General features: G+C 44.2%; 1 protein-coding gene across 2 annotated transcripts in view; it reads right to left on the bottom strand.

The window, feature by feature from the left end:
* Positions 1-5,047: 5,047 nt before the first annotated feature.
* PGM5 (phosphoglucomutase 5) overlaps positions 5,048-25,542 on the bottom strand; it is a 186,603-nt gene continuing 166,108 nt past the window's right edge. For both annotated transcript variants that reach the window (XM_049710845.1, XM_004276424.3), the window contains one exon: positions 5,048-6,559. In XM_049710845.1, the coding sequence (XP_049566802.1) occupies positions 6,470-6,559 (90 nt within the window). In that variant the 3' untranslated portion in view covers positions 5,048-6,469. The remainder of the gene's footprint in view (positions 6,560-25,542) is intronic.

Raw genomic sequence — 25,542 nt, 5'->3', positions numbered from 1 at the left:
ATAAAAGGAAATCCTGGTTCCTTTACACAAAGCAGGACTTTGGGCATCTGTGATTTGAATCCTTGACATCAAGAACATAACTGGACATGAAGGTCACTCGTGGTTCTCCAACAGGAAGGCGGTCATTTATTAGCAAGGCGATTTATTATTTCTCTCTTGTCATCTCTTTCTATTCCTCTACTGAGATGGTTATCCTGAAATTTTCCTTGGGGTCTGAGCACATTCACTGACCTGAACAAGCTCTATAACTGGGCTATCGTCCAGAGTTTGAATTTGTAATAGATGGTTTTTCCAACTACTGGTAGTCATGTGAGACAAATGTAATTTTGGTTTACATAAGAAAATTGTTTTAATCTCTTTCCTGCAATAAATTTTGTACTTAAACTTTCCCCTTTTTTGCTGTTTTGTATCAGAAAAAAAATCAATAGAGGAGCGTAAGTCAAAATTTTATTCTCCATGTGGAACACAGCATCCAGATGAGTTAATCTTTTTGCAGAGCCTAACATCATTGAACATCAACTATTGAGTCAGAAAATGAGCCATGTGCCTTTCATAAAGAAATACGACTAAGAGATATTTATTGCCCTTTTTTTTAAAAAAACAAATGTACTCTGAAGCAAGCATCAGAAACATGGTTACTACCCACAGCAAATCCTGCCTTTGAGAGGCCTACCAATTAAAACCCACTGGGCGAGTCAGACAAAAGTGTCCTGTTGCCCACAGATTGGGAGAAAATATTTGCAAATGATGTGACCGACAAGGGATTAGTCTCCAAAATCTACAAACAGCTCATGTGGCTTAATATCATCAACACAAACAACCCAGTCAAAAAATGGGGAGAAAACCTAAATAGACATTTTTCCAAGGAACACATACGGATGGCCAAGAGGCACACGAAAAGGTGTTCAACGTCGCTAAGGATTAGAGAAATGCAAATCAAAACTACAATGAGATTATCACCTCACACAAGTCAAAATGGCCATCATCAGAAAATCCACAAACGATAAGTGCTGGAGAGGGTGTGCAGAGAAGGGATCCCTCCTACACTGTTGGTGGGAATGTAAATTGGTACAGCCACTATGGAGAACAGTATGGAGATTCCTTAAAAAACTAAAAATAGAACTACCATATGACCCTGCAATCCCACTCTTGGGCATATATCCGGAGAAAAACACGGTACGAAAGGATACACGCACCCCAACGTTCATTGCAGCACTGTTTACAACAGCCAAGACATGGAAGCCACCTAATTGTCCATTGACAAAGGAATGGATAAAGAAGAAGTGGTACATATATACAATGGACTATTACTCGACCATAAAAAAGAATGAAATAATGCCATGTGCAGCAACATGGATGGACCTAGAGATGTCATACTAAGTTAAGTAAGTCAGACAGAGAAAGAGAAGTATCGTATGATATTCGTTTATATGCAGAATCTAAGAAGAAGTGATACAAATGAACATATTTACAAAAAGAAACGGACTCACAGACTTAGAGAATGAACTTACGGTTACAGGGTGGGGGGAAGGGTGGAGGGGAGGGATAGTTAGGGAGTTTGGGGTTGACATGTACACACTGCTATATTTAAAAAGGATAACCAACAAAGACTTACTATATAGCACAGGGAACTCTGCTCAATGTTACGTGGCAGCCTGGATGGGAGGGGAATCTGGGGGAGAATGGATACATGTATATGTATGGTGGAGTCGCTTTGCTCTGCACCTGAAATTATCATGACATTGTTAATCGGCTATACAATATAAAATGAAAAGTAAAAAAAACCAAAAAGTGTCCTGTTGTGATTAATGAAAATTCATTGGCCACCCCTGGAAGATTCACTCAGGGGAAGTAGACATTGTATCCCCTCTTCCTCCTGAAGTTTACAATCAATTTAATGGTGATGAATCGAGAACCACGATTCTGTGAACGGCAGGCAGGGCACTTAGACTATGAGAAAGTGCAGTCTTTACCCGTTACCTCCTCCGAAATGTGGATGGCGGGGTGGCGGGCTCACGTAAGGGAAATTCTCAGAGGTGATGACTCTCCAGTGTTTTAATCTTATCACATCTAAGGAGCCACCTCCACCCCCAGAAGATAAGCATGACAAGGTCAGTTATAACACACTGTGCTGCATCTTTTGCACACCTGAAATGTAGAGTGTATACTTTGGGCCCCTCCACTCAAAAACTCCCACTCGTATCCATCCTTTAAGATTCTACTTAAGCACACTGTCTTTGGTGAGGTATCTCCCCAGGCCACCTATTTTGTAAGGCACACACTAGGTGCTAAGAGACATGGGAAGATGATAAAGACATGGGTTTATACCGCATCCCTTCACCATATTCTAGGCTCCATGACATGACAACTTAGGCTGATGCACATACCAAGTGGGTCGTCAGCCGCATGAACCGTCCACTGAAGACGTTTCCAGCTGGTCGGAGTGGAGCAGGCATTCTGCTAAGCTCTGCCGCCTCGGATAATCTCTTGCTGTTTGTAACTTCTGAAGGGCCAAAGACTGATTTACTGGGAGTTACCTCATTTCCAAAGGCGCATGATGTCTCAGCCCCTTCACCACTCAGGAATGGAAATCTCTTCAAGGCAGGTGTCTGGGATATCAGGGTCCACGTGTTTGGCGAGTAGCCGGTGGGTAATCAAGCAATAAAATGGAGTCATCTGTACCAGTTCCCGCAGGTGCATTTCAAATTCCCCACACCCGCCACAAGCCGTGGCTGATGGATGTGTTGCCAAGGTAAATCCCGTGCCTTACACTGAGCCAGGCTGGCCAATCAGAAGTCACCATGCCATTAACCCTGTCATTGCCTGTATTACCTGCAGAGAACACTGGCTCAGTGTGGCCAACTGTCAGCCCATTGTGCCACCACGGGATTGGTCATCAATCTGAAGTTTCCTGTGCAGAAAGCCTTCATGCCTTGTGCAAGCCCTTCAGCCTGCAACATCACGCAGCACTATTTGCGCCAAGAACACGGTAGATGTAGGCTGCACCTTGGATCAGTAAGATTGATAAAAGATCTCATTTTAATAATGGCTGTCTATCCATTTCCAAGCTCAGTCAATAAACGCAAGAATCATAGATGAGGCAAAACAACTTTTTGATCTAGGGGACTGGCTGACACAGCAGATTTCACATCCTCGGTCCCCTCCCACTAAGCGCCTCCCTGGCACACATACACACACATTTCCAAACACTCCCTGGGAGGGGAGTGGCACTGCCCTCTTTGGGAATCACTGCATTATATACACTGGTGCTTGTCATTGCTCTGGAAGCACGTGGTGCAGTGAGTGGACACCTCGATCCTAGCCGATCACAGGAGTGGCCTGACAGCTGCCATACTCTATCCACAGTCCCTCCCACGATTCTCTCCTGTGGTCCCGACAACATTCGTGGACCTCTCCAGTCATCTACTCCTAAGAGAGACTGGTGGCTGAAGCTCTGTCTTTAAGAACCAAAGAACATTATGTGCAGAAGGGTGACTTCCTGTCTTTCACTTCTCCCGAGGGTAAGGCAAGAGGATGTGCATGTATAGCTCAGCAAGAGAAGCTTGACTTTTATGTAAAGCAGAATTCATACCTTGGCAGTGTGATCTGAAGCAGGTTCCAGAGGCAGGCTGTGTCCTGAGCCACTAGAGGACCTTCCCTTTTGCAACCTCGCTGAGAAAAAGCTCCGTAAAAAGAGGTGGCTGTGCAGCTGCTTCTTTCCGCAGCTGGGCCCAAGAATTTGCTTCGTCTGATATTTATAACGTTGTGTCTGCTTCAGCCCCACTCATGCAAGCCAACCTCTCACTAGACCCAAAGCAAGCCTCTTCTCCAGCCATCCTACCCCTCCACTTCTAGTCTTTGTTCTTGCTACATTCACCCCTGGTGAAATTATAGAAATGGTTACCAGGCCCAGGAAACTCCACTCTTTGGGAAATCCCTTAGGTGCTAGTGCCTTCCATCTCTGAGTCAGTCTCTCTGTGTATTCCCACAGCCGGTTGCTTGTGCCGCTGCTGAAACCTTCATGTCTACCTGATTCATTGTGCATGTTTGCCATAGCCTCCCGTTCCCAAACTACAAACTCACAGAAGCAGGGATAATATTTTATGCATCCGTTTGCTGCACCAAAGAAACCCAGGACTCTGCATAGAGTGGTTGTTCAACTGGTGTTTGCTGAATGAATGAATTATATTTGTGTTGCTGGACACACATGACTCCATACTGAAATAAAGAAACAGGATTTTAAAATGAGGATTAATTTACATTTGAACTTCAGAGTTCGACATGATGAAAGTTCAGCAACTTGAGAAAAAATATTGAAAAATAGGCTTAGCTGTCTAAGCCTGAGTGTCTCTAGTTGTGCTGTCATCAACCTCCACTTTCTTTTTTTTTTTTTTTTAATACATTTGTTTATTTATTTTTGGCTGGGTTGGGCCTTCGTTGCTGAGCGTGGGCTCTCTCTAGTTGCAGTGAGCGGGGGCTACTCTTCGTTGTGGTGCGCAGGCTTCTCATTGCGATGGCTTCTCTTGTTGCAGAGCACGGGCTCTAGGCATGTGGGCTTCAGTAGTTGTGGCACACGGGCTTAGTAGTTGTGGCACACTGGCTTAGTTGCTCCGCAGTATGTGGGATCTTTCCGGACCAGGGCTCGAATCTGCACTGGCAGGCAGGTTCTTAACCACTGCGCCACCAGGGAAGTCCCATGGACCTCCACTTTAAAGATGATGAGAACCAAAGCCACAAGGCAAGTTGTATTCCATTGCTGATAAACTTCATAACTAGTTCCTTAGAATCTCAGCTCAAAGCCACCCTACTATTATTTTGAAATCAAGACACTTGTGATGAAAGATTAGATGCCACGTTCGTTTCTTCTGACGCCCAAAGGCAGTTTTGAGCACTTTGCCTTCTCTGTTCCATTTATTTACTAAATTCCCAAGATCATAATGATGAATACCAGCCCTTGCAAGTGTTCTGCAAGGCAGACTTATCAGAAGAGTGACCAATACTGGAGTTTGTCAAATGGCAAGACAAACAAATAAGCAAAAATCCACAATTCTTGTGTAAGGTTGAAATCAGAAATTTCTTTTTTATTAGCTACTAAAGGTCCTAGCAAGTTTCTGACAGAAGCATAGATAGAAAATGGAAACAAATACCTTGCTGGGAATGTCTCTCTGCTTCCCCTAATCTTGACTACAGCAATAATGCATTTCTGAACGGTCAAAGCGCACCACGTTATCTGTGCCAATGACATGATAAGTGGGTGCGTTCCCAAGGAAGCAAAACATATGCAAACAGGTCCTGTGCGCCCAGGGTTCTGGCTGAGGACTGACGGAGGCTGCCAGGGACACAATATCTTTTTTTCTGGGCAAATAAAGCCAGCTGTGACCCTCTGCTTTCCAGCAGGGGACCCCACCCTCCCTGCCGTCTCATCAGGCCCATCACTGTGCCACCAGCAAGGTTCTCTTCCAGCATCCACTTCATCTCCTACTTTTACAGCATTTCACTGTCTCCTTTTACAGCCATGACCAGTAAGATCTGAACTGTGTCCAAACAAGTGCATGAAAACAGGCCCTTATTGGGAGATAAGTTAGCAGAGTGAGAAAGTCAGAGAGACAGCCAACATGGTGGTATTTTGCCTTCGCAGCAGGAATTAGTATCAACTCATGTACCAACCCACGTGATATAATCAAGACGGGGCCCGAAAACGTTCAGCATTCATTCTCAGAGTCCTGCTAAGAAATGACCTCCCACCTGTGTAATGAATGGCTGAATTTGAAGGAATGCAGCCTGCTTAATAGCTAGTATTGATATTACTTACAAAATAAGAGAGAAAAACACCCTTTGATATGTTTTGTTGAAAGTGTGTCATTGTGGTTTGTAGAAAGCTCTTGGAGATGTGAAGGGGGTGGCATGGGGACTTTGGAGATGGGAAGGAGGGTGAGTGGCCATCAGGTGGTTGGTGGGCATGAGGTGGGCTATTAGGAGTTCTACAACTTTCACCCATGGGAGACCTGACCTGGGATGAAAAGTTAAATCCTCCCGCTGCTGAGGAGAGCCTTCTTAGGTCTGTCTGGGAGCACCTGGGGCTCAGGGTCAGCTGACTTCTGGCATTGCACTCTCCTCCGTTATTCCAGAACCTTCTCTCACCTGACGCCAACGATGCACAGATGCCCTGACTATTCCCAGCCCACTGATTCTCTCTCAAAAGGGCAGGTTCCCTTGTGTGATAAAGCAGATATCAGATGACAGTGCAGCTTTCAGAGACAACTGAAGACCCTGTTGCATTTGCAGAAACTGACTAAAACCCAAACAAAACAGACATTTTTTTCTTTCCCCACCTACCCCGCCCACCACCAAATCAACCTTTGTTTTTTTTCAAAGTCATAAGAGGCACAAACAGGTAGCAAGAAGGCATGAGTGAAGCGTCCCCCGCCGAGCGCGTTCTTTTGGCTGTGGTGAGTGATCTGTCCTCCGTTCAGGTGATGACAGTAGGGCCCCTCCGGCCAGTTCTCTCGTGAATCTGGGATATTTTCAGCGCGATGGCTATGAGAGGGCTTAGCACTGCCTGGAAAAGGAGGAAGAAAGTCTGTGAACAACTCGAGTCAGTCACAGGAGGGCCGCAGGGATGGGTTTCTATTCCAAGCATCTGGATTCAGTTCTGATTTGTGGATCTGGACACCTGTTCGCTGGTCCCTGGTTTCCTCTTCCGTAAGAGGAGACTCAGTGTGCAGGCGGTTAGGGAGAGGAGAGGCAGCAGTTGATCTCCAAAGTCTTACCTGGCTCCCAAACACATTGCTCTAAGATAGGAGCTTGCACAACCCAACTACGAGAGTATTGAAGCATTTCGGGAACAGAGCGCTGTGAATCAAGGAAGTTCAGAAAACCCCACAGTCTTCCTCTGCTACATTCCCTCCCCAACACATACCTGCCCCCGCCCCACCCCACCCCACCCCCCCGCCACACACACGTGCGTGAACTTGAGGAAAAACACTCATTCTACATCCTAAGTCCATGGATCTGATGAACCTACTCTCCTGATGTTTTGGAGAAGACAGACCAATCCATCAGCTAGCGCTGCAGAGAATAACAGCTCATTTCTTCCCATCACATAACACAGTGGCTCATGGGGCACCTCAGCGTCCCCTAGAAGGAGGTGGGGAGGTTTGGAGGCCTAGGGAATAATTCTTGGAAAGGTGAAGGACATGAAGGGAAGTGAGAATCACGTCTTGCCCTTTAGCTGCTCATCATTTCCTGAGACTCGGGCAGCGTTTTCCAAAGTGAGAGCACACACCACTCAAGATGATTTTAGGTGGTGCAGGAGATGATTTTAGATGGTGCATGGGCATGGCACCGGAACACTGAGAAAGTCAGTCTATTTTCCATTCTTCTTCAATCCTCCTAATTTCATCAAAGAGAAAATCTATTTGCTGCCAATCTTTAACACTTTTACCAGGACAGAGCATGCCTCAGGCAAGAGTTACCTAGATAGAAGGTAATATCATTGTATTTTTTATTGCATTTGTTTTTTATGATGAATTTTATTTATCAAGGGATGCTGTTTTATTTATCAAGGGAGTTTACCTAGGGATACTGTTTTTTCCTTGGAGAGCACTGATGTAAGCTTTCTAGAATAAAAAAAATAGATTTAAGTGAAAACAAAGTTAAGTCCATTTAAAGACGAATACTAATATAGGGGTACTGGCAGAAAAGAAGTTTGGGAAATACTGGCATAAGGGGAAAAAAGATATCATATTGAGGAAAATAAAACCTGTATTTTTGGAGGGGAGAGAAAGATTCTATTACTTGCAACCTACACGTATTCCTAACAGATAGCGGGACGGAGGGAATGCATGCATTCTAATCAGACAGCAAGAGCCCAAGCAAACACCCAGGGCGCCAGAAGCACAAGTAGTAGCCCAGTTGTCCTGAGTGGAGTGTGGACACAGGGCATTCCTGAGCCATAAGTGAGCAACACTTGTTTGGAGAGACCTAACCACCAGGGCCAAGTGTAAGGTTTTAATTCATTAGGTAAGGGGAGATGTTGGAGGTTCCTGAGCTAAACGTTGACACTGTCAGAACTGTGCTTTGGAAAGAATGCTCTAGCAGCAAGTCTCATGGTTTAATACATTTATGGCTAAATGTATTACATTATCTCACTCTATAGAGATGACGAGATGAAGCAGCGCAGATGTAATCCTGGAAGCCAGAAGAGAAGTGAAAATCTAGAGCCTTTTCACAACTACACAAGCAAATGCTGCTTCCTTCTGGTTCCACGTCCATCAACTTGATACACAGAAACAGAAGCATTTCTTTTCCTTTTAATAACCCAACTGGTGCCCAGAAAAATTTTCCACTGGCACATTTTGCCAGGCCCTGTTCCACAGGATGCCCACAGGGCAGCATCTGGATTCTTTAAGGGCCAAGCACCCACTTTGTACAGATGTCAGAGTATTAGCTTTCCTCCTCTTCCTGTCTTCTCTCCCCTCTTTCCTTCTTCCCCCCTTTTCGGCTATCTAAGTCTACATAACACCTATAAGAGAGGTAAAGTGAGGACAGAGAAAGAGAATAAAGCTAAAATCAATCACTTTGAGGTCCTGGAGGATGAATAAAGCTAAAATATCCTATCAATTTAAGAAAATGCAGTGAAACTGAATTTGAAACCCTAACCCTAACCCTCACTTTTTTTAAAACCGAAAATTAAGACCTATTTTGTTTGACAGCATTGTAAGTTTCAAGATTAAGGATTTTCTACTCCTTACCTTTAAGTGGTGGTACCTATCGGCAAGAGGGTAAGGGAGCACAGTTGTAACCGATACTGTAAACACTGCAGGTGTTCCGTTAACTGATCTCTGCTGAACTCTACAGATGAACCTATGGTGCCCATTTCTTCTGTAAACCATCCTGACTGAGGTCCACTGCACACTGGATGTCTGTGACCAACAGATGACTCTCTAACATGCTCAACTACTTCTGCCTCTAGCAGTTATGTGCTTATTAGGAGTCAGTTACGTTTGTTCCTAAATATGTTAATGCCTGTTGTACTTGTTATTGAAACTATGAATTTATTAAATTATATGTAAACCACGGAAATGTGAGAATAAATAGGAAGAGTTATTTCTATGAAAATTAAGTTGAATGTTTTGGAAAGAGTTAGATAATGGTGATTAGCCATGCCTGTCCAATTAGATGTGAGTGAGATGCTGTAAAGTACTGGGGAGAATTTTTTAAAGTATAGAACGTTCTTTTTGCAGATTGCCTCACAAGTGGCCTTAAGTTCCCACTGACAATAAAGAAATTAAAGGTGAACATTACAGATGATGAATTATGAGTGGGAATCTTTTGTAGAAAGATAATCACAACACCAAAGAGTATGCTCATATTCAAAGAAAAGGTGTTGGACCAAAATTAAAAGATTGACAAACAAACATACATTTATATGTTTTGTGCTAAAAAATAGAATGGTCAAGATATGTGTACACTTAATTACCCCTTTTAACTCTCTTTTTGGAGTAGTGAATTAAGTACTTGTCCCTTATCCTGACCATGTCAGAGAAGAAGGCTTCCATGGTAATTATGCAAACTGAAAGGAAGGAAACACATTTTTGGAAATTCTCCATGAGGAAGACCTTGAACATGGGAACTCCCACCCTGAGCAAAGAGTTCCAGGCCAGCCTGACACAGAAGCTGTGGAACAATCTGCCCTCAAGAGACCGTGAGGGTTTGGGAAGAAAAACATCAGTGATGATCACCATGGACTGAATACTACTGAGGTCCTTTCACACATTTTTCAGGAACCCAGAAAGTCTTCAGATGCTTGTAGGATCCTAGGGAATTCTGGGAGAGATCCCTAAAAGTGCCCAAGTTTGAATTTTTTGCCAGCCTTGTGAAATGGGAGCTTCAAGTCATAATTTAAGGATCATAAAGTATTTGTTTTTCTTGCTTGAGTGTGCATGTGAATGTGTGTGTGTACACAGGATGCATGGTCTAGAATGAATGGTTACACCATGAGAGCACGAGCTTTGTCTAATTTAGAAAAGTGCTGCTAGAAAAGTGCTGCTACTTCGGAGGCATTGAATAAATATTGGTGGAATAAAAGCATGCTATGTCAGTTTGATGAAAAGAAAATGATGAGGCTGATAGAGACTTCTGTGGCCATTCATGAAGGGCACTCTGGGTGAGCCGGAGGGTCAGTAGTACCGAATTTTTACTGTCACCTTTTTCTTTAGAAATCACAGCTTTGGTACGTGTGACTCCCAGATACTCTTCTCATTTCATCAACCATTCATCATGGAAAGGAGAGAGAGGGAGATTCATTTTTCTGAAGCCATTGGAAAGGCCCTCAGACTGGGGAGTGAGAAGAGGGGTAAAAAATTAGAAGCCTGTGGATGTGAAATTTCTGAGAAGAAGCTGGACACAGAGCTTAAGAAACAGAGAGGAGCACGGGATGATGTAATTTGATTCTTTTGCGTGACAGATGAGGAAACTGAGCCCAGAGAGGAGATGTGATTGGCCCAGGGTCACACATCTGTTTGGTGGTTGAGCTGGGATAAGAACATAGTGATTCTTCCCCTACTGCCCTTTCCATGCCACAATTCTGAACACGAGACCCGTGAATGACAAGGAAAAACAGAGCGGACAAGATGAGCCTAAGAGGAGAGATGAAGAAAAAGTAGGATCGTCATCCCACTGTACTAGACCAGTCCCACATCAGATGAGGGGTCAGATAGGACTGATTAGCCATCCCCACTGGCCAAGAACAGGTGGACAGTGGGGAGAAGAGCATTTCTGGTTTTGTGAATGTATTAGACGTTCCAAGATGACTCTTGGTGAATGAAGGAAATAAACTAATAGAGACTATAATCTATTAGAAATATAGCATCTTTTTTGTAATTCCAGTGCTTCTTAGAGCGCTTGACATAACTTTTCTACGCTCAAGAGTAGGACGCAGAGAGTTCTCATCCTGCCGCAAACGGCATCGGCAATGCCTCCATTCGAGGGTACTCACACCGCGGCCCCAGTCAACCTTGGAGGTTTGGGTGGCTTTTGCTGTCATCTCAAGTTAATAAGCCTAGAGAGGGAAATGGAGTCTGCCTCTATTTCAAATTCTGATACTTAGCTCCTCATGGATTTTTTTGCATTGGTTTTGATTTTTTAAAGTATTGCATTACAATATTTATCTTGAGTACTGAGTTTTTTGGCACCCCCTTAAATTCTATACCCTGCTAACCTCAGCCTCATCCTAGCCCTGTGTTAGGCTTTAACCTGTTCATACCCGCCCCCCGCCCCCCCAAGGAAAGAGGTTTCTTCTTTCCCTTTCTTTTTCATCTCCTCTCTCGTTTTATATTGTTGTTGTTTTGATTCACATTCATGTAAATTGGAGCCATAAAAACAAGCCCCTAACAAATGAACTTCTTACCCTGACGGCAATAGACAGGAGAGGTGCAAATGATCTGAATGTCACAAGACTCAAAGTAAATAGTTAACGGATTTTTTTTGGAGAAAAACAAATGCTAACCAGAAACACCATCACTTATTAAGTAATATTTGTTCGAATCTGTGGAGGGAGCCCAGGGCTTGGCTGGTCCCAGTGAGGACTGTGCATCAGGAGAGTCAGAGGAGTATCCATGTGGGAAGGAGGGCGTGGGGAAGACGGTACTTATCCTAGCTCATGGTGTGAGGCAGGTAATAAAACCTAGAGAATGCAGATCATTCAACAACATAGAACACTGACATTCCAACAACCACAAAATAGGGATACAACAAATGCCACGTTCGCCTGATGCTTGGAGGCAACTTGCATCAACACTCCTGCTTGGGTTAAAGATGAACCACCTGTCTCTCATGATTTCATTCAAACATTCATTTTTAGTCCGTGTGCAGTCGGCTTAGTCTAAGGCAGTGGTTCTCAAACTTGAGTGTGTAGCAGAATCACCTGGAGGGCCTGATAAAATGCAGATTGCTGGACTCCTCCCCTGGAGTTGCTCATGTAGGACATCTGGGCTGGGGCCCAAGAATCTGCACGTCTAACAAATTCCAGGTGATGCTGATATGCTGGTCCAGGAACCACACTTTGAGAACCACTGTCCTAAGGAACGCCCACGGATGTGCCTGTCAAATGCCTTGCTCCAGCTGGAGCCTAGGTTGCCTTGTTTGTTCACATGGTCCCACTCCTTGGCCACAGCTGACTGGACCAGGAGTAGGTCCCTGACCTACAGGCAGCTGATCCATAGGCTAGCCAGTGACTGAGCAATAGCCTGAGGCAAAACCTGAACCAGCTGATCAGATTTTTTCTGATCAATGTTTTTAAACTGGTAAGTAATGAAAGAATAAGCCAGCCAGCAGTGGGAGCTAAATTAACCACGAGGTTATAATTCACTAATCACAAGGGCATAAGGCACCAGGGTAATCCAGGATTACGAGAAAGCAGAGATTCTGAGAAATATGAAAAATTCTAAGAAATTTAGAAAAGATCTTGGAGAAATAAAAATTAAACAGAGCAGAGGGAAATAATAAAGAGTTGGGAGAGAGAAAAGGATGGCGTACGTCGCAATAATCTCGAAAATAAAGATCCACTAACTCCTGCCAGGTGGGCCTGAATCAATAACTTGCTCGAGGTCTAGTGTCTGAGACCTGGCCCTACTCTTGGATTTCTTGAGTTACCTTTGGTCTGTTTGTGCACTAAAATAAATCAAAATTTTAAAACAACAAAATCACACTAATAAGCAAACCCCAAGTATGTTTTTCTTGGATCATTTTGAGGAACCATCACTATCCAGCTTTCTACCACCAGTGAGAAAAAGCTTTTTTTCCTCCTAAAACGCAACCTCTTGCAAATCGAAAGTAACTTCCTCACCAAATCAGCTCACGGCACCACCTTCCCCTTTCCGCTACTAGCAGATCCCACCAATCTCTCCATCAGCTGGGCTGGAAGTGCACTTTGGTGAGTCTTTCTCTCTTTTCCCCACATCTAAGCAGTCACACACTCCTTCTCATCCCATGGCTCCTCCCTTTAACACAGTCCCCTATTACCCCTGGCTTGCAGGAGTCTGCTAGCTCTTCTCAGGCTCACCAGAGTGCGCTTTTAGGAACCCTAATGTAAAAGTCCTGGATGGTTTCCTAAGCCTAAGGTCTGCCCTCACAGTATGGCTGTCAGCTTCTTGACAGTTGGGTCTTACCCTCTGTGGTAGGCAGAATACTATGCCTCAACCCCCAAAGATATCAGATCCCATCCCCTGCAATCTGTGAATGTGACCTTATTTGGAAAAAGGGTCTTTGCAGATGTGGTTAAGTGAAAGATTCTGAGATGACAAGATTATCCTGGACTTTCCAGCTGGGCCCTAAATGCAATCACAAGAGTTCTTAGAGGAGAGGGTCAGAGGGAGATCATATGCACACACAGAGGAGAAAGTGATGTGGTGATGGGGACAGAGATGGTGGTCACCAGCCAAAGAACGCCTGCAGCCACCAGAAGATGGAAGAGTGAGGAAAATATCCTCTCCCAGAGGCTCCAAAGGGAATGTGTGCCTGCCGACACCTTGATTTCAGAATTCTGGCCTCTTGAACTCCGAGGGAATACATTTCTATTGTTTTAAGTAACCCAGTTTGTGGTAATTTGCTACACAGCAGCCAGAGGAAATGAACACACCCTTCCTTTCCACCATTCCTCCCCAGTCTTCTGCCTGCTCCTTGTCTCACCCCACTGCACCCCTTGAACAGTGACCTCTCAGCCCACGCTCTTCTCCACTTTTACATGTGTTGTTCTTTCATTGTGGACCGATGCTGAAATCTTAGCCATCCCTCAAGGCCTTTTTCATGAAATCTCTCTGATAGTCCCAGGAAGGATCTCTCCATTCTCTGACCCCTTCACTTGCTTCTCTGATGATTCCTTTTTATCTTGATTTACAGGAATTTGTAAGGGTTTTCTTTTCTTTCCTCTATCACATTTCAACTAAACTCTAAGTTACTAGAAGGCAAAATTTTTCCTAAATGTGTCTGTTTCCCTCCCTATACTATGTCTTGCCCATAAGAGATGCTGAAAGAAATGGTGGGCTTGGGATATTGTTTCGAGTGCTTAGTGCAGTGGGCGGTATACTGAGAAACTAACTTGTGCTTTGCACCCCCTTCATCAGGAAGGTTCACCAGGACGAGATGAGACTGTCCATCCAGTCTCCCTCCTGCCTCTTCCTCAGCCCAACGGGAAGGCAGGAACTGCTCTGCCTGTGAAGGGTTAGCAGGTGCTTGGGCGGTTCTAATTAGCACTAACTGCTAATGTGGAGATAGGGTTGAACGAAACCTTCACAATTCAGAGTTCAAAGAAACGGAAAGCTGTCCAATCCGAGGAAGCAGGAAAGGGAAAAGAACTCTGAGAAAAGGATGGCCTGTGGCAGTGGAAAGGGCTATTAGGGAAAAGACTCTGTGCCCCTGCCCAGAGCAGTGCCCCAGACAGAGGGCAGGACAACAGCAGAGGTGAAGGCAACCACAGAGACCTGCGCTCTCCCTCAGGACGGCGTGTGCCCTCCCCCTGCTCCATCCCCTCTGATCTGGAAAAGGGAAGGAGCCCCAAATGGCTACTGCTGAGCTTCTTGCCAATTCAGACGGGAGTTAGAGGTCCATACAATACAGAAATGTGACATTCCTTGCATCATAGGAGTCGTGGAAAAGTCCATACCTGCTATAATTATAAACTTGGAGGCATCCTCTGGCTTTGTTTCCAATACATCTCAGCACTGGAGAAAGTTTCTTTCTTTTCTTTTTTTTTCTGAAGTCTTTTTGTAATTGAAGTATAGTTGATGTACAATGTTGTGTTAGTTTCAGGTGTACAGCAAAGTGATTCAGTTATATATTCAGTTATACATATATAATTCAGTTACATATATATACATATATATATATATATATTCTTTTACAGATTCTTTTCCCTTATAAGTTATTACAAAATATTGAGTATAGTTCTCTGTGCTATACAGTAGGGAGAAAGTTTCTGATTACATTGCCCTTCAAATCTTGAACACTTACACAATGTAACAGAGAGAGCCAAGTATAAGAATCTGTAACTAACTGTCAGGGCAAATTTATAAGGGCCCTGCCCAAAGAGGCAAGCAGGGGTGGAAATCTATGACGGCTTCTCTCAGCAAGCCAGGCATTCTGGCAAGGGGCTGCATTTTCCCAGAGGAAGGGTGCCTTTGTCTTTTCACAAAGATGCCATCCCCTAGCCTCACCACCCTGTGCATTCCCGCTGAGGGAGCCTTTTTCTAATTTGCACAAAGGGGGCCTAGAGGCGAGATGCTGCCCTGTTTACAGAAGCCCAGATTTTGGGTAACAAATATGACTAGCTATTTCAAATCCACCTGAGAAATGTCTAGAAGAGAAACTGTAACAAAAAAAAATCAAACACATTTGTTGCTAATAAAAGTTAAGTGAGGGCTTCCCTGGTGGCACAGTGGTTAAGAATGTGCCCGCCAATGCAGGGGACGCAGTTTCGAACTCTGGTCTGGGAAGATTCCACATGCCACGGAGCAACTAAGCCCTTGAGCCACAACTACTGAGCCTGCTCTCTAGAGCCCGTGAGCCACAACTACTGATCCTGTGCACCACAACTACTGAAGCCCACACGCCTAGAGCCCGTGCTCCACAAGGAGAGAAGCCCCCTCTGGCTGCAACTAGAGAAGGCCCGCGCTCAGCAACGAAGACCCAATGCAGCCAAAAATAAAAATAAATAAAATAAATAAATTTTAAAACAAAGATTAGTCCTTAAAAAAACAAAAAGTTAAGTGAAAATGCTGCAAACATTTTGCTCTTTAATATAATACATACAACCATGGTCCTAACTGTAATCCCCTTTTCATGTAATAAATCTATCTATCCATCTTGATCCAAAATGGACCTAAAATTAACCAAAATAGAGGATATGAAAAATGACTATAGATAAATCTGAATTCCGAGCCCAACCCTGAGGGAACCCATCTATTTTGTGAATGTCAGAAAACAGGCCTCCCTAAAAGCTCTCTTCTGAGGGGGAGAAAGCCATTCCAGGATATAAGCGATGAGATACTCCCAAAGACGTTCAATCAAAGCAAGAACTAAGCTAGCGTTCTGGGAATGCAGTGATGAGCCTAACAGAAACCGCACTGACCAGGCCAGCTGGGCCTCCTTCTCCATGGCCCTCCCCACCTTTGCAACTGACTTGGGACTTCAGGAAGCAAAAGGCAGTGCTTAGGCAGTGCTTGTTTTATCCAAAATAAATCAGAGGAGTCATGAAGCCATTTTTCCTATTTATTCCTATAAATTGGAGCTGCATTCGGTCCCTACTCAGAAGTATCGTGTTGGGCTGGAGAAGGAGAGAAAACAAACATGCTGGCCAGCATTTGGGGGCACAGCCAAAAGGCACTAAGCAGAATCCTGGTGGCCTTTCATTGTCCTGTCACGCAAACACAGACCAACCTGCAAGAGTTCACAGCTTCCATTCTATAGAACCGCTCCCCTGGTCACTCTTTCCCTTTTCCTCTTTCCTCTCTTCTCTCTTTCTATCCCCTCATCTGCCACGAAAAACATTGCAAAAAAGGTGGGAAATAGCTAAATGGTTCAGATCGTCACAATTTCTGCTTTCCTCCTCCAATGTCCCTATCGTGTCTTCACGTTTCGACTCCACAGCAGACTTCAAAGGTTTCCCTGATGTAGAATGCACTTTCCAGTTTAGAGGGAACCTAGAGTTGCCCACCTCCCTACTGCCACTTGCAAAACTGTTACCAGAAATATAACTGCAAGACTGAAAGCAGAGGTTTAGAAAAAAAAGAACTACTCTCCAGTTCAAGTTCTCAAAGGACTCTCCTTGTAGCCATTTGCCTCCTCTTTTGAAGCCAAGGTCTAGGTTATTAGTAGTCGTCATTTTTTAAAAACTAGGTTCCTAGGGTTGGAACAATAATGTGATTCAGCTTGGCTTTCTGCGTATAGATCCCAGAAAGCCTGGCTCCTTAGAGATGGATTAAAAGCATCAACAGAAGTCTCCCAAAGATTGGTCAGCAGACTGCTACCTGAGGACGACGTAAGAATCACCTGGGGATGCTGTTGTGGGCTCCAGTCATGGAGATGCTGTTTCAGTGAATCTAGGGACCAGGAATGGAATGTGTAGCTCTACAAGCTCCCACAGTGATTCTGCTGCATACCCAGGTCTTGAAAGCACACTTATTCTAGAATCTGCAGTGAAGAATGGTGGTTATAAGCATGGACTCTGAAGCCAAACTGCCTGGCTCTACCCGTTATGAGCTGTGCAAGCTTGGGCACCCGCCTTAACCTCCCTGAACCTTCATTCTCTTTCCATGAAAGAGGGAGCACTTACCTATTGTGATGGGGCTAGACTGGGGCATGCAAACTGGAGATCCATGGCCACCAGATCCACTCAACCATCTCTTATTTTTGCTGGCACAAACTTAATATATACTTTAAAAAATATGAACTGAATGCCTTTAGATGGCATGCCAGTTCTAACTAACAACTTCCTACTGTCCTATGCCCTGCTGCCCTATTCACATGGGTGAGCTATCTGCCTGTCATTTGAATTTCTGACCCCAGGGTTTGCCACGGGGTGCATGCCCTGTAGTCACCCATCCCTGTCACAGGAAGCTGGCTGCTGTCGCGATGTGGGTGGTGGGTCTGTTGGTGAGAGGATGGTGCACGCCCCAGGGCTGCTCCTGAGTGCAGCTTTCGCTCCTGAGGGTGGCTTCACATGGGGAAGAAGAGATCTATGGATACAGTACCAAAAAGCTCCTGACTGAGTTTCGAGGTGTCCTGACCCCAGATCTTACACCCTCTCCACCCTGGAAGAGCACCTACAGCCAGCCTGGGTTTAGTGGCTGTACAGCTTGAGGCCCAATATGGAACGTCTATCAGGACTATAGGGTATCCCCGGAGACCTGTGATTCTTAGACATAGGTGGTCATAGGTTTTTCCTTAAGGTGCACTTTAGGATCATGAAACCAAGCTTGGAACCTCAGCCAGCTTCCCCGTACCTTCCTCAATCTGCAGTGTCCACTGGACGTTTTTTTTTTTTTTAGATGTTGGGGGTAGGAGTTTATTAATTAATTTATTTTGGCTGTGTTGGGTCTTCGTTTCCGTGCAAGGGCTTTCTCTAGTTGTGGCAAGCGGGGGCCGCTCTTCATTGCGGTGCATGGGCCTCTCACTATCGCGGCCTCTCCTGTTGCGGAGCACAGGCTCCAGACGCGCAGGCTCAGTAGTTGTGGCCTACGGGCCCAGTTGCTCCGCGGCATGTGGGATCCTCCCAGACCAGGGCTCGAACCCGCATCCCCTGCACTGGCAGGCAGATTCTCAACCACTGCGCCACCAGGGAAGCCCCCTCCACTAGACTTTTGAATTTGGTTCATTTAACAGAAATTGAACATGTTTGCACACTGTTCATATTCAACCAAACTAACTCACCTTTCCACACTTCCAGAAGACCAGTTACAAATATTTGGTCCCAAAGCCCTCATAGGTCTAGGCTCAGAAAGACTATTCCAAATAATACATTTAAGCTTCCTTTCTTCCATGGCATTACTGGATCACTGTGGTGTCATCAGTGCCACACACCGATACCTACTGTTTCTCTCCTCCCTGCCACAGAAGGCTGAGCTTCCAGGCCTTCTCATGGTAAGGCGGGGCCCTTTGACAATTTCCAGGCAGTGTGTGGTCACTTTCAGCCAAAGCTCTTCCTCTCCTTACGGTAACCAGCTGTTGGGGAGCAAATCTGCCACTCCAAAGTGTCTCTTTAGCACGTAGGTTATTTCGAGCTGAAAACAATGAAGGCCCGAAAAGACTCAGGAAGAAATTTTGACTTTCCCCCTAACTGCCTAAAAAATAAATTAGATAGAGGGCCTGTTCCCAGAATAGAGCTTTCACCAGAGACATCTGCAAAGAATATGGGCTTGGTGTCGGGGGAGAAACAGGGCCTAGAGATGCATCCACTCTAAGTCCCATTGTTTCTGCACAGCCCAGAAAACATTTATTTAGCAAACCTTTGCTTTTCCATCTCCAGGTCAACTGCCTTCCCCCTTTTTGAAGTCCCAAGCCCTTACAACATCTTCTTTTATCTTTAGCTGAAGATGGTATTTAAGGTGAAGGTTTCAGCCATTTGGGCAAGTTACTCAGTTTTTCTGGGTCTCCCCAATTGTAGACATGTTATTAAAATTTTGTCTGATTTTCTCCTGTTAATCTGTCTCATGTCAGTTAGACCAGCCAGAAGAACCTAGAGGGTAGAGGACAATTTCTCCCTCCCTAACACAGCGATGTTCTAGACACCTGTTCTGTACACTTGGACCCTGGAGTAAGAACACAGAGGCAAGCACCCAGCCAAGCTGTGCTGAATATATAATAGGAATTAGAAGTAAACCTTATTTTCAGTGGTGGTTTTAAGCCAGTGAGATTTTGGGGTTGTTGGTTACTATGGCACTGGTCTAGCCCATCTGGACTAATGAAAATATTATTCACTAAAACGAAGTGGGAAATGCCATTTCAAAAACATTTTCCAAATCAGAAGGTGTGAAGAAAGAGAGTATGTCTTGGAAACTCTATACTGCTGAACTATTGTTTGCCTTTAGGCTTTAGGCCGTCTTTATTATATTGGATATTCTGAAGCCAATTAAAAGGATAAGAATGATGAATTAGTTTTCAAACACGGCTGCAAATTCTTTGGGATTCTTTCCATTAAGAGGTGGGCCTAGTCCCTCTTCCCTTGAAACTTGGCAGCCTTATTCAACCAATACAGTTTGACAGAAGTGCTGTTCTGTGACTCAGTGAGCCTGGGTCACGAAGCCCGGCGGCTTCCCCATATTGCCCTCAGCAATGTTATATGCAAGAAGACTTACTATCTCGAGGCCAAAAAGGTAAAGAGGCCTCCAGAAGACTCCAGCTCCCAGCCATTTGAGTCACTCCCAGTTTTTCTAGTTTTCCCATCAGAGACCCCAGACATCAGGGAGCAGAGGCAAGCTATCCCACTGTGCCACGTCCAAATATTCCTAGCCTACAGGGTCCACGAGCGGGCATAAATCATTGTCGTAGGGTGCCACCAAGTGTTAAGGTGATTTGTGAAGCAACAACAGGCAACCAGAGTGAAAGGTGAGCCGTCTACACAGGACTTTAGGCTGATACATTGCTTGACCATTCATGAGGTGGGGAAAGAGGTTAAGGCTTAAGTACAGTGAGAGAACTTACAGTATGTTGGTTAAATGCACGGATCCATTAGGCTTGGGCTTAATTCCGTCTCCAGCCCTCACCAGATAAGGTTCTTAATCTCTCTGTGCATCACTGTGTTTTACTGCGCATCAATTTTGAAACCGGGACGCTAATAATCGTTCCTGCTCCACGGGGTGATAAACATGAAACGAGATACAGCATGGTCCTCAGCAGCATCTCCAGCCCTGCACTTGTGACTCTGTCACTGAAGGCTGCCAGGAGGCCTCACCCTGCTCAATATGCAGCTTGCACATATGAACATCAGATAATTCCCGCTCTTGCCTAAGCAGTCTTGGAAGCCAGAAGATGTTATGTTTCCTGGCTGGGTTTAGGTCACAGGCAATAGAATTGGCTACACAAGAAGACAGAGAATTGATTTACTGACTTGCAAAAGTCTTGGGAAAAGGAAATTCCTTTCCTTGCTCTCATCTATAGTTTGCGCCTCGGGTTCTGAAGTTTTAATTCTTCTTCAGCAGTTTTTAATAGCTGACACTGAATATGTACCATGTGCCAAGCACTATTCCAAATTCATGCGTTGAGTTAATCTTTATAATAGATGGTTATATTTTATGTAATCTCTAACAGATATATCTATCATGTGAGGTAGGAAGTATTATCCCCATTTTACAGATGAGAAAACTGAGGCTCAGAGGCGTTACATCACTTGCTCAAAGACACACAGCTGGTAAGTGGCAGAGCTGAGCTCTGAACCCAGTTGGTGTCATGATTTTAACAGCAAAGCTGGGCTGTATCTCACTACCCTAGACTGCCCTTCTACTGAGGGAAAAGTTGCCATTTTCTGAATATTTAAAATATTTGTCTTCATGCCTTTACTGTAAAAGGTTTCTCTGTTTCAGGTACGCTATGAAAACTACCTTTTTAAGGACTGTGAAATGCAGCAATCACAGGGAAGTGCATAAAAGTTACATACTTGAATTACATGTAAAGCTGATGCTGGTACTTCTGAGGCCCTTGAGCATTTGAGTTCTCCATGAACTCATCAAATTTTTTCCCTAGTTAGCATGACATACTGTCAGCACATATAGCCCATGTCCAAGATTTTTCTTTAGCAATGTTCTTTATGAGATTAAAGGACTTCCTTTTGATTTCTATCTGCAGAGTTTTTATCATGAATAGATGATTTAGGAAAGCATTTTATCAAATGCTTTTCTGTATCCATTTTGTTATTATTGATACTTTCTAACTTAATTGCCCTTGTGATAATACTCTGCATTGTTTCATTGCCTAGTTAATTTTTATACATGGTTAATTTTTGTTTTGTTTTTTTGCGGTACGCGGGCCTCTCACTGCTGTGGTCTCTCCCGTTGCGGAGCACAGGCTCCGGACACACAGGCTCAGCGGCCACGGCTCACAGGCCCAGCCGCTCCGCGGCACGTGGGATCTTCCCGGACCGGGGCACGAACCCGTGTCCCCTGCATTGGCAGGCGGACTCTCAACCACTGCGCCACCAAGGAAGCCCCACAGTTAATTTTTATAGTGAATTTTTATACATGTTCCCTGTGTCATGAAAACAATTTATATGTTGATATTGTTTGCTGTAGTATCTATATAAGTCCATTAAATAAGGCATGTTAACAATGTCGTTCAAATATTCTACAGCCTTATTAATTTTTCTATCTCCTTGTTCTAATAATTCCTGAAAGGGCTGTTAAAATATCCCAGGGCTATTGTCAGTTTCTCTATTTCTTCTTATAGTTTTACCAGTTTTTTGCTTTATAAATTTAAAATTATTAGGTCTTCCTGGGGGGAGTTAAAGTTTTGATCATTTTGAAGAGTCCCTCTTTATATTAAGCAATACTTTTGACCTTTATCTGAAACTAACAGAGTCAGATTTTTGGTTGTTAGTTGTATATATTTTTCCATTTTTTTAACTTTCAAATTTTCTGTATTTTTATGTAAAATGTGTCTCTTATAATGAGCGTCACCCTGCTAAATATGGGAATAACTAGTTATTCTCTGCTTAGGCAAGAGCGGGAATTATCTGATGTTCATATGTGCAAGCTACATATTTAGCAGGGTGAGCGTCTTTTTAAAAAAATCCAAACTTTGTCTTTTCCCTGGAGCACTTAGTTCATCTATATTTAAAGTAATAACAAATACATTTGTGTTTAAATCTACCATCTTATATGCTTTTTATTTGACCAACCTGTTTTTCTTTCTTCTCTTGGATTGATTTTTTTAAGTTATTCTGTTTTCCTCTCTTAGGTTGGAAGTTATATTCTTTCTATTTTTGTGTGTATGTCTGTGATGGTCCCCTAGAAACTACAACATGAATCCTTGACCTATCAAAGTCTAATAATGATCCATAAATTTACTTTCTTCCAAAATACGCAAGGATCTTAGTATATCTTAAGTATGATTACTCTCACAGTTCTTAGAGCTATTATGGTTGTCTATTTTAGCTCTTTATAATATTAATATGATAAAAATTGTCAGCACCATAAGACATTACTATTAAGGTTTTATACAGCTAATGTTCACATAAACCAACCCCTAGTTTTAATTTTTCTTTGCTTTTTATTCCTCGATGCATCTCTGAGGTTCATGGGGGATAATTTTCCTCCTAACTGAAGAATATGTTGGAGAATTTCCTTCTGTATGGGGCTGCTGATAGCTCATTCTCTCAGCTTTTGTCTGTCTAAAAACATCTTCATTTTGCTTTCATTTTAGAAAGATCGTTTCTAGACTGTCAGTTATTTTATTTCAGCCTTCTGATTGTCAAGGTTGCCGTTGAAAAATTAGTTGTCAGTCAAACAACTTGTCTTTGATCTTCTGTAGTTTTAGTCTGATGTGTCTAGATGTGAATTTATTTTTATTTACTCTGCTCAGGCTTCTAGCAACAGTGGATTGCTTTCCTTCATTGGTTCTGGGAAATCCTCAGCTATTATCTTTTCAAGTTTTACCTATACGCCAGTCTCTCTCCTCTCCTTTTGAGACTCCAATTAAATTATGCTGGACCTCCATGTATCCTCCACGTGTCTTACCCTCTATTCTATATTGTCTATTGATTCTGGTGCACACTGCTTTGTCTCTTCAGGTGCTTTGTAACCTTTTACCGTTTGCTGGCCATTTTGTTTGAAAAAGTTATTATAGAAATAACTTGAGACCTAGGATATCACTAGCATCCTTCATCACCTCCTGTGAGATGCCTGAGGGCACTAGTAGTTCAGAGCCGTGGCTTTATAACCCCTGGATTACAGTCTGTAGTCTACCTTTGGAATGATTCCCTTCAAATTTACCATCTAGAACAGGGGTTACTGTACCAAGATCTCTGCCTTTGGTGAGTTCTTAGCTCTAACTATTTTTCCTTCAGCCACAGGAATGTGCCACACAGGTCTGCCTCTTAGCCTCCTTTGGTTCGTCCTTTGGGTGGCAGAGGCAGGTGGAAATAGACCAGGTTCTGCATTGGACCTGATGCCTGTCACCGACACCTTGTGTAATTTGCCAAAAGCAGCTCTTCTTAGCCCTTCGCCTGGGTAGGCAGATGCCCCGGGATAGAGAGAGCTCTGGCTCATTTCCCTGAGCCCCAACCTCCTTCCTATTCATGTTGCTATCTTATTAGGTCATTGGTCATTGATGCTTTTCCAAAGATACTTTTACAGATTTCTTTCAGCTTTTCTCTTTTCAGAGAGAAGGTTAGTTTGAATCATCTAGCCCACCCATACTAGAAGTCCTTCACACAGACAGGGTTTTGTTTTGGTTTTGGTGATCATTTTCCTGCCAATATTAAATTTCCTATGAAATCTAGATTTCTGAAAATTTGGGGGATCTGGCAACCCTGGGCTCACAGATTAACAAGGCAGTAACTGGAGAGAGCTGAGTGTCACCAGAGTTCCCACTGTGCTCTATGGTCTTAAACTAGCCCCAGTCTAGAACTGGCTGCCTGTCTTGACAGGCATCTGAATCGGCCACCACTGAATACGCAGTAATGAAATAGAAGCAATTAGATGATTTCAATATTAATGAGGATACATCTTGCCTGGATAGTTCTATATCCAGGAATCTAGCACATTCTAACTTACATGTTTTCTTTTTCTGAAACAGGCAGTCTCACTGTGAGGGGCTTGAAGGCTGTGAGTGAGGGCCGGCAGATTTGCACGAGGAGCCATAACAGTTTTGGGGAATGAAGGGGCTGAGGTCGTCCCCAACCCGCAGTCTCTGAGATTCAGATTCTCCACGTGGACTGAGCTGTCTCCTCTCAGCCCAGCCCTCCCAGGGGCACTCCCGAGGCTGGCAAAGCAGCGTGCAAAGGAAGCCACGGAGAGACATGAGGAGACTCTAGGTCCACTTTGGCAGGGAGAACTCCTGGCTGAGCGCAGTTCTGAGAACACAGGCTCTTTTCCTTTCCCACCTTGAGAAACCACCGAGGCCTAGGGGGATCTTCAGTGGCCTAGCCCACCATCTCCTTTCAGGCCCACCATTGGGGAGCCCACCCTGGGGTGGTGATAATACTTCTCCAGGGGAAAAGTTAACAGTCTCTTTGCATGTCCCATAACTGCCACCCCCCAGCCCACTTGATGTAACTGGTCACAGGTAGCATTGTGGCATTCTCTAGCCTCTAGAAGGTACAGCCTTCTAAGAGAGGACTAATTCTTTGGAAAGGATTTGAGGACATAAACAGGGGTAGGAAGTCTAAAGGAGAAACTAGACTTCCCACTGCTCTGGAATTGTGGGGCTCAGGGGTTGCATCTGAGAATACTCTTAGAGGATGGGTTGGGAGCATCAGTGATATACCAGACTGAAGACGGGCACCCTGATTACTCTATTTTTTCATAGCTGGGTGCACATCCATATATATATATATATATATATATATATGTGTGTGTGTGTGTGTGTGTGTGTGTGTGTGTGTGTATATATATTTTTTTGTTTGTTTGTTTGTTTTTGCGGTACACGGGCCTCTCACTGTTGTGGCCTCTCCCGTTGCGGAGCCCAGGCTCCAGACGCGCAGGCTCAGCGGCCATGGCTCACGGGCCCAGCCGCTCCGCGGCACGTGGGATCTTCCCGGACGGGGGCACGAACCCACGTCCCCTGCATCGGTAGGCGGACTCCCAACCACTGCGCCACCAGGGAAGCCCACCCTATATTTTTTGATACCACATAGCACAGCACCCTAGCTAAGACCATGGGCTCTGGGGCCAGGGCCTAGGTTCAAATACCAGCTATATCATTTAGAAATAGTAGGTTATTCAAATCCTCAGGGCCAAAGTTTTATTATTTGCATAACAAGAATGGATGAGTACGTATCCCATTGGACTGTGGTGAGAATCAGATATAACTCACACAAAACACTTAGCATTCTAC

The sequence above is a fragment of the Orcinus orca genome, chromosome 6, assembly GCF_937001465.1.
Source record: "Orcinus orca chromosome 6, mOrcOrc1.1, whole genome shotgun sequence".
NCBI classification, from domain to species: Eukaryota; Metazoa; Chordata; class Mammalia; order Artiodactyla; family Delphinidae; genus Orcinus; species Orcinus orca.
This window is presented reverse-complemented; position numbering and strand designations above follow the sequence as displayed.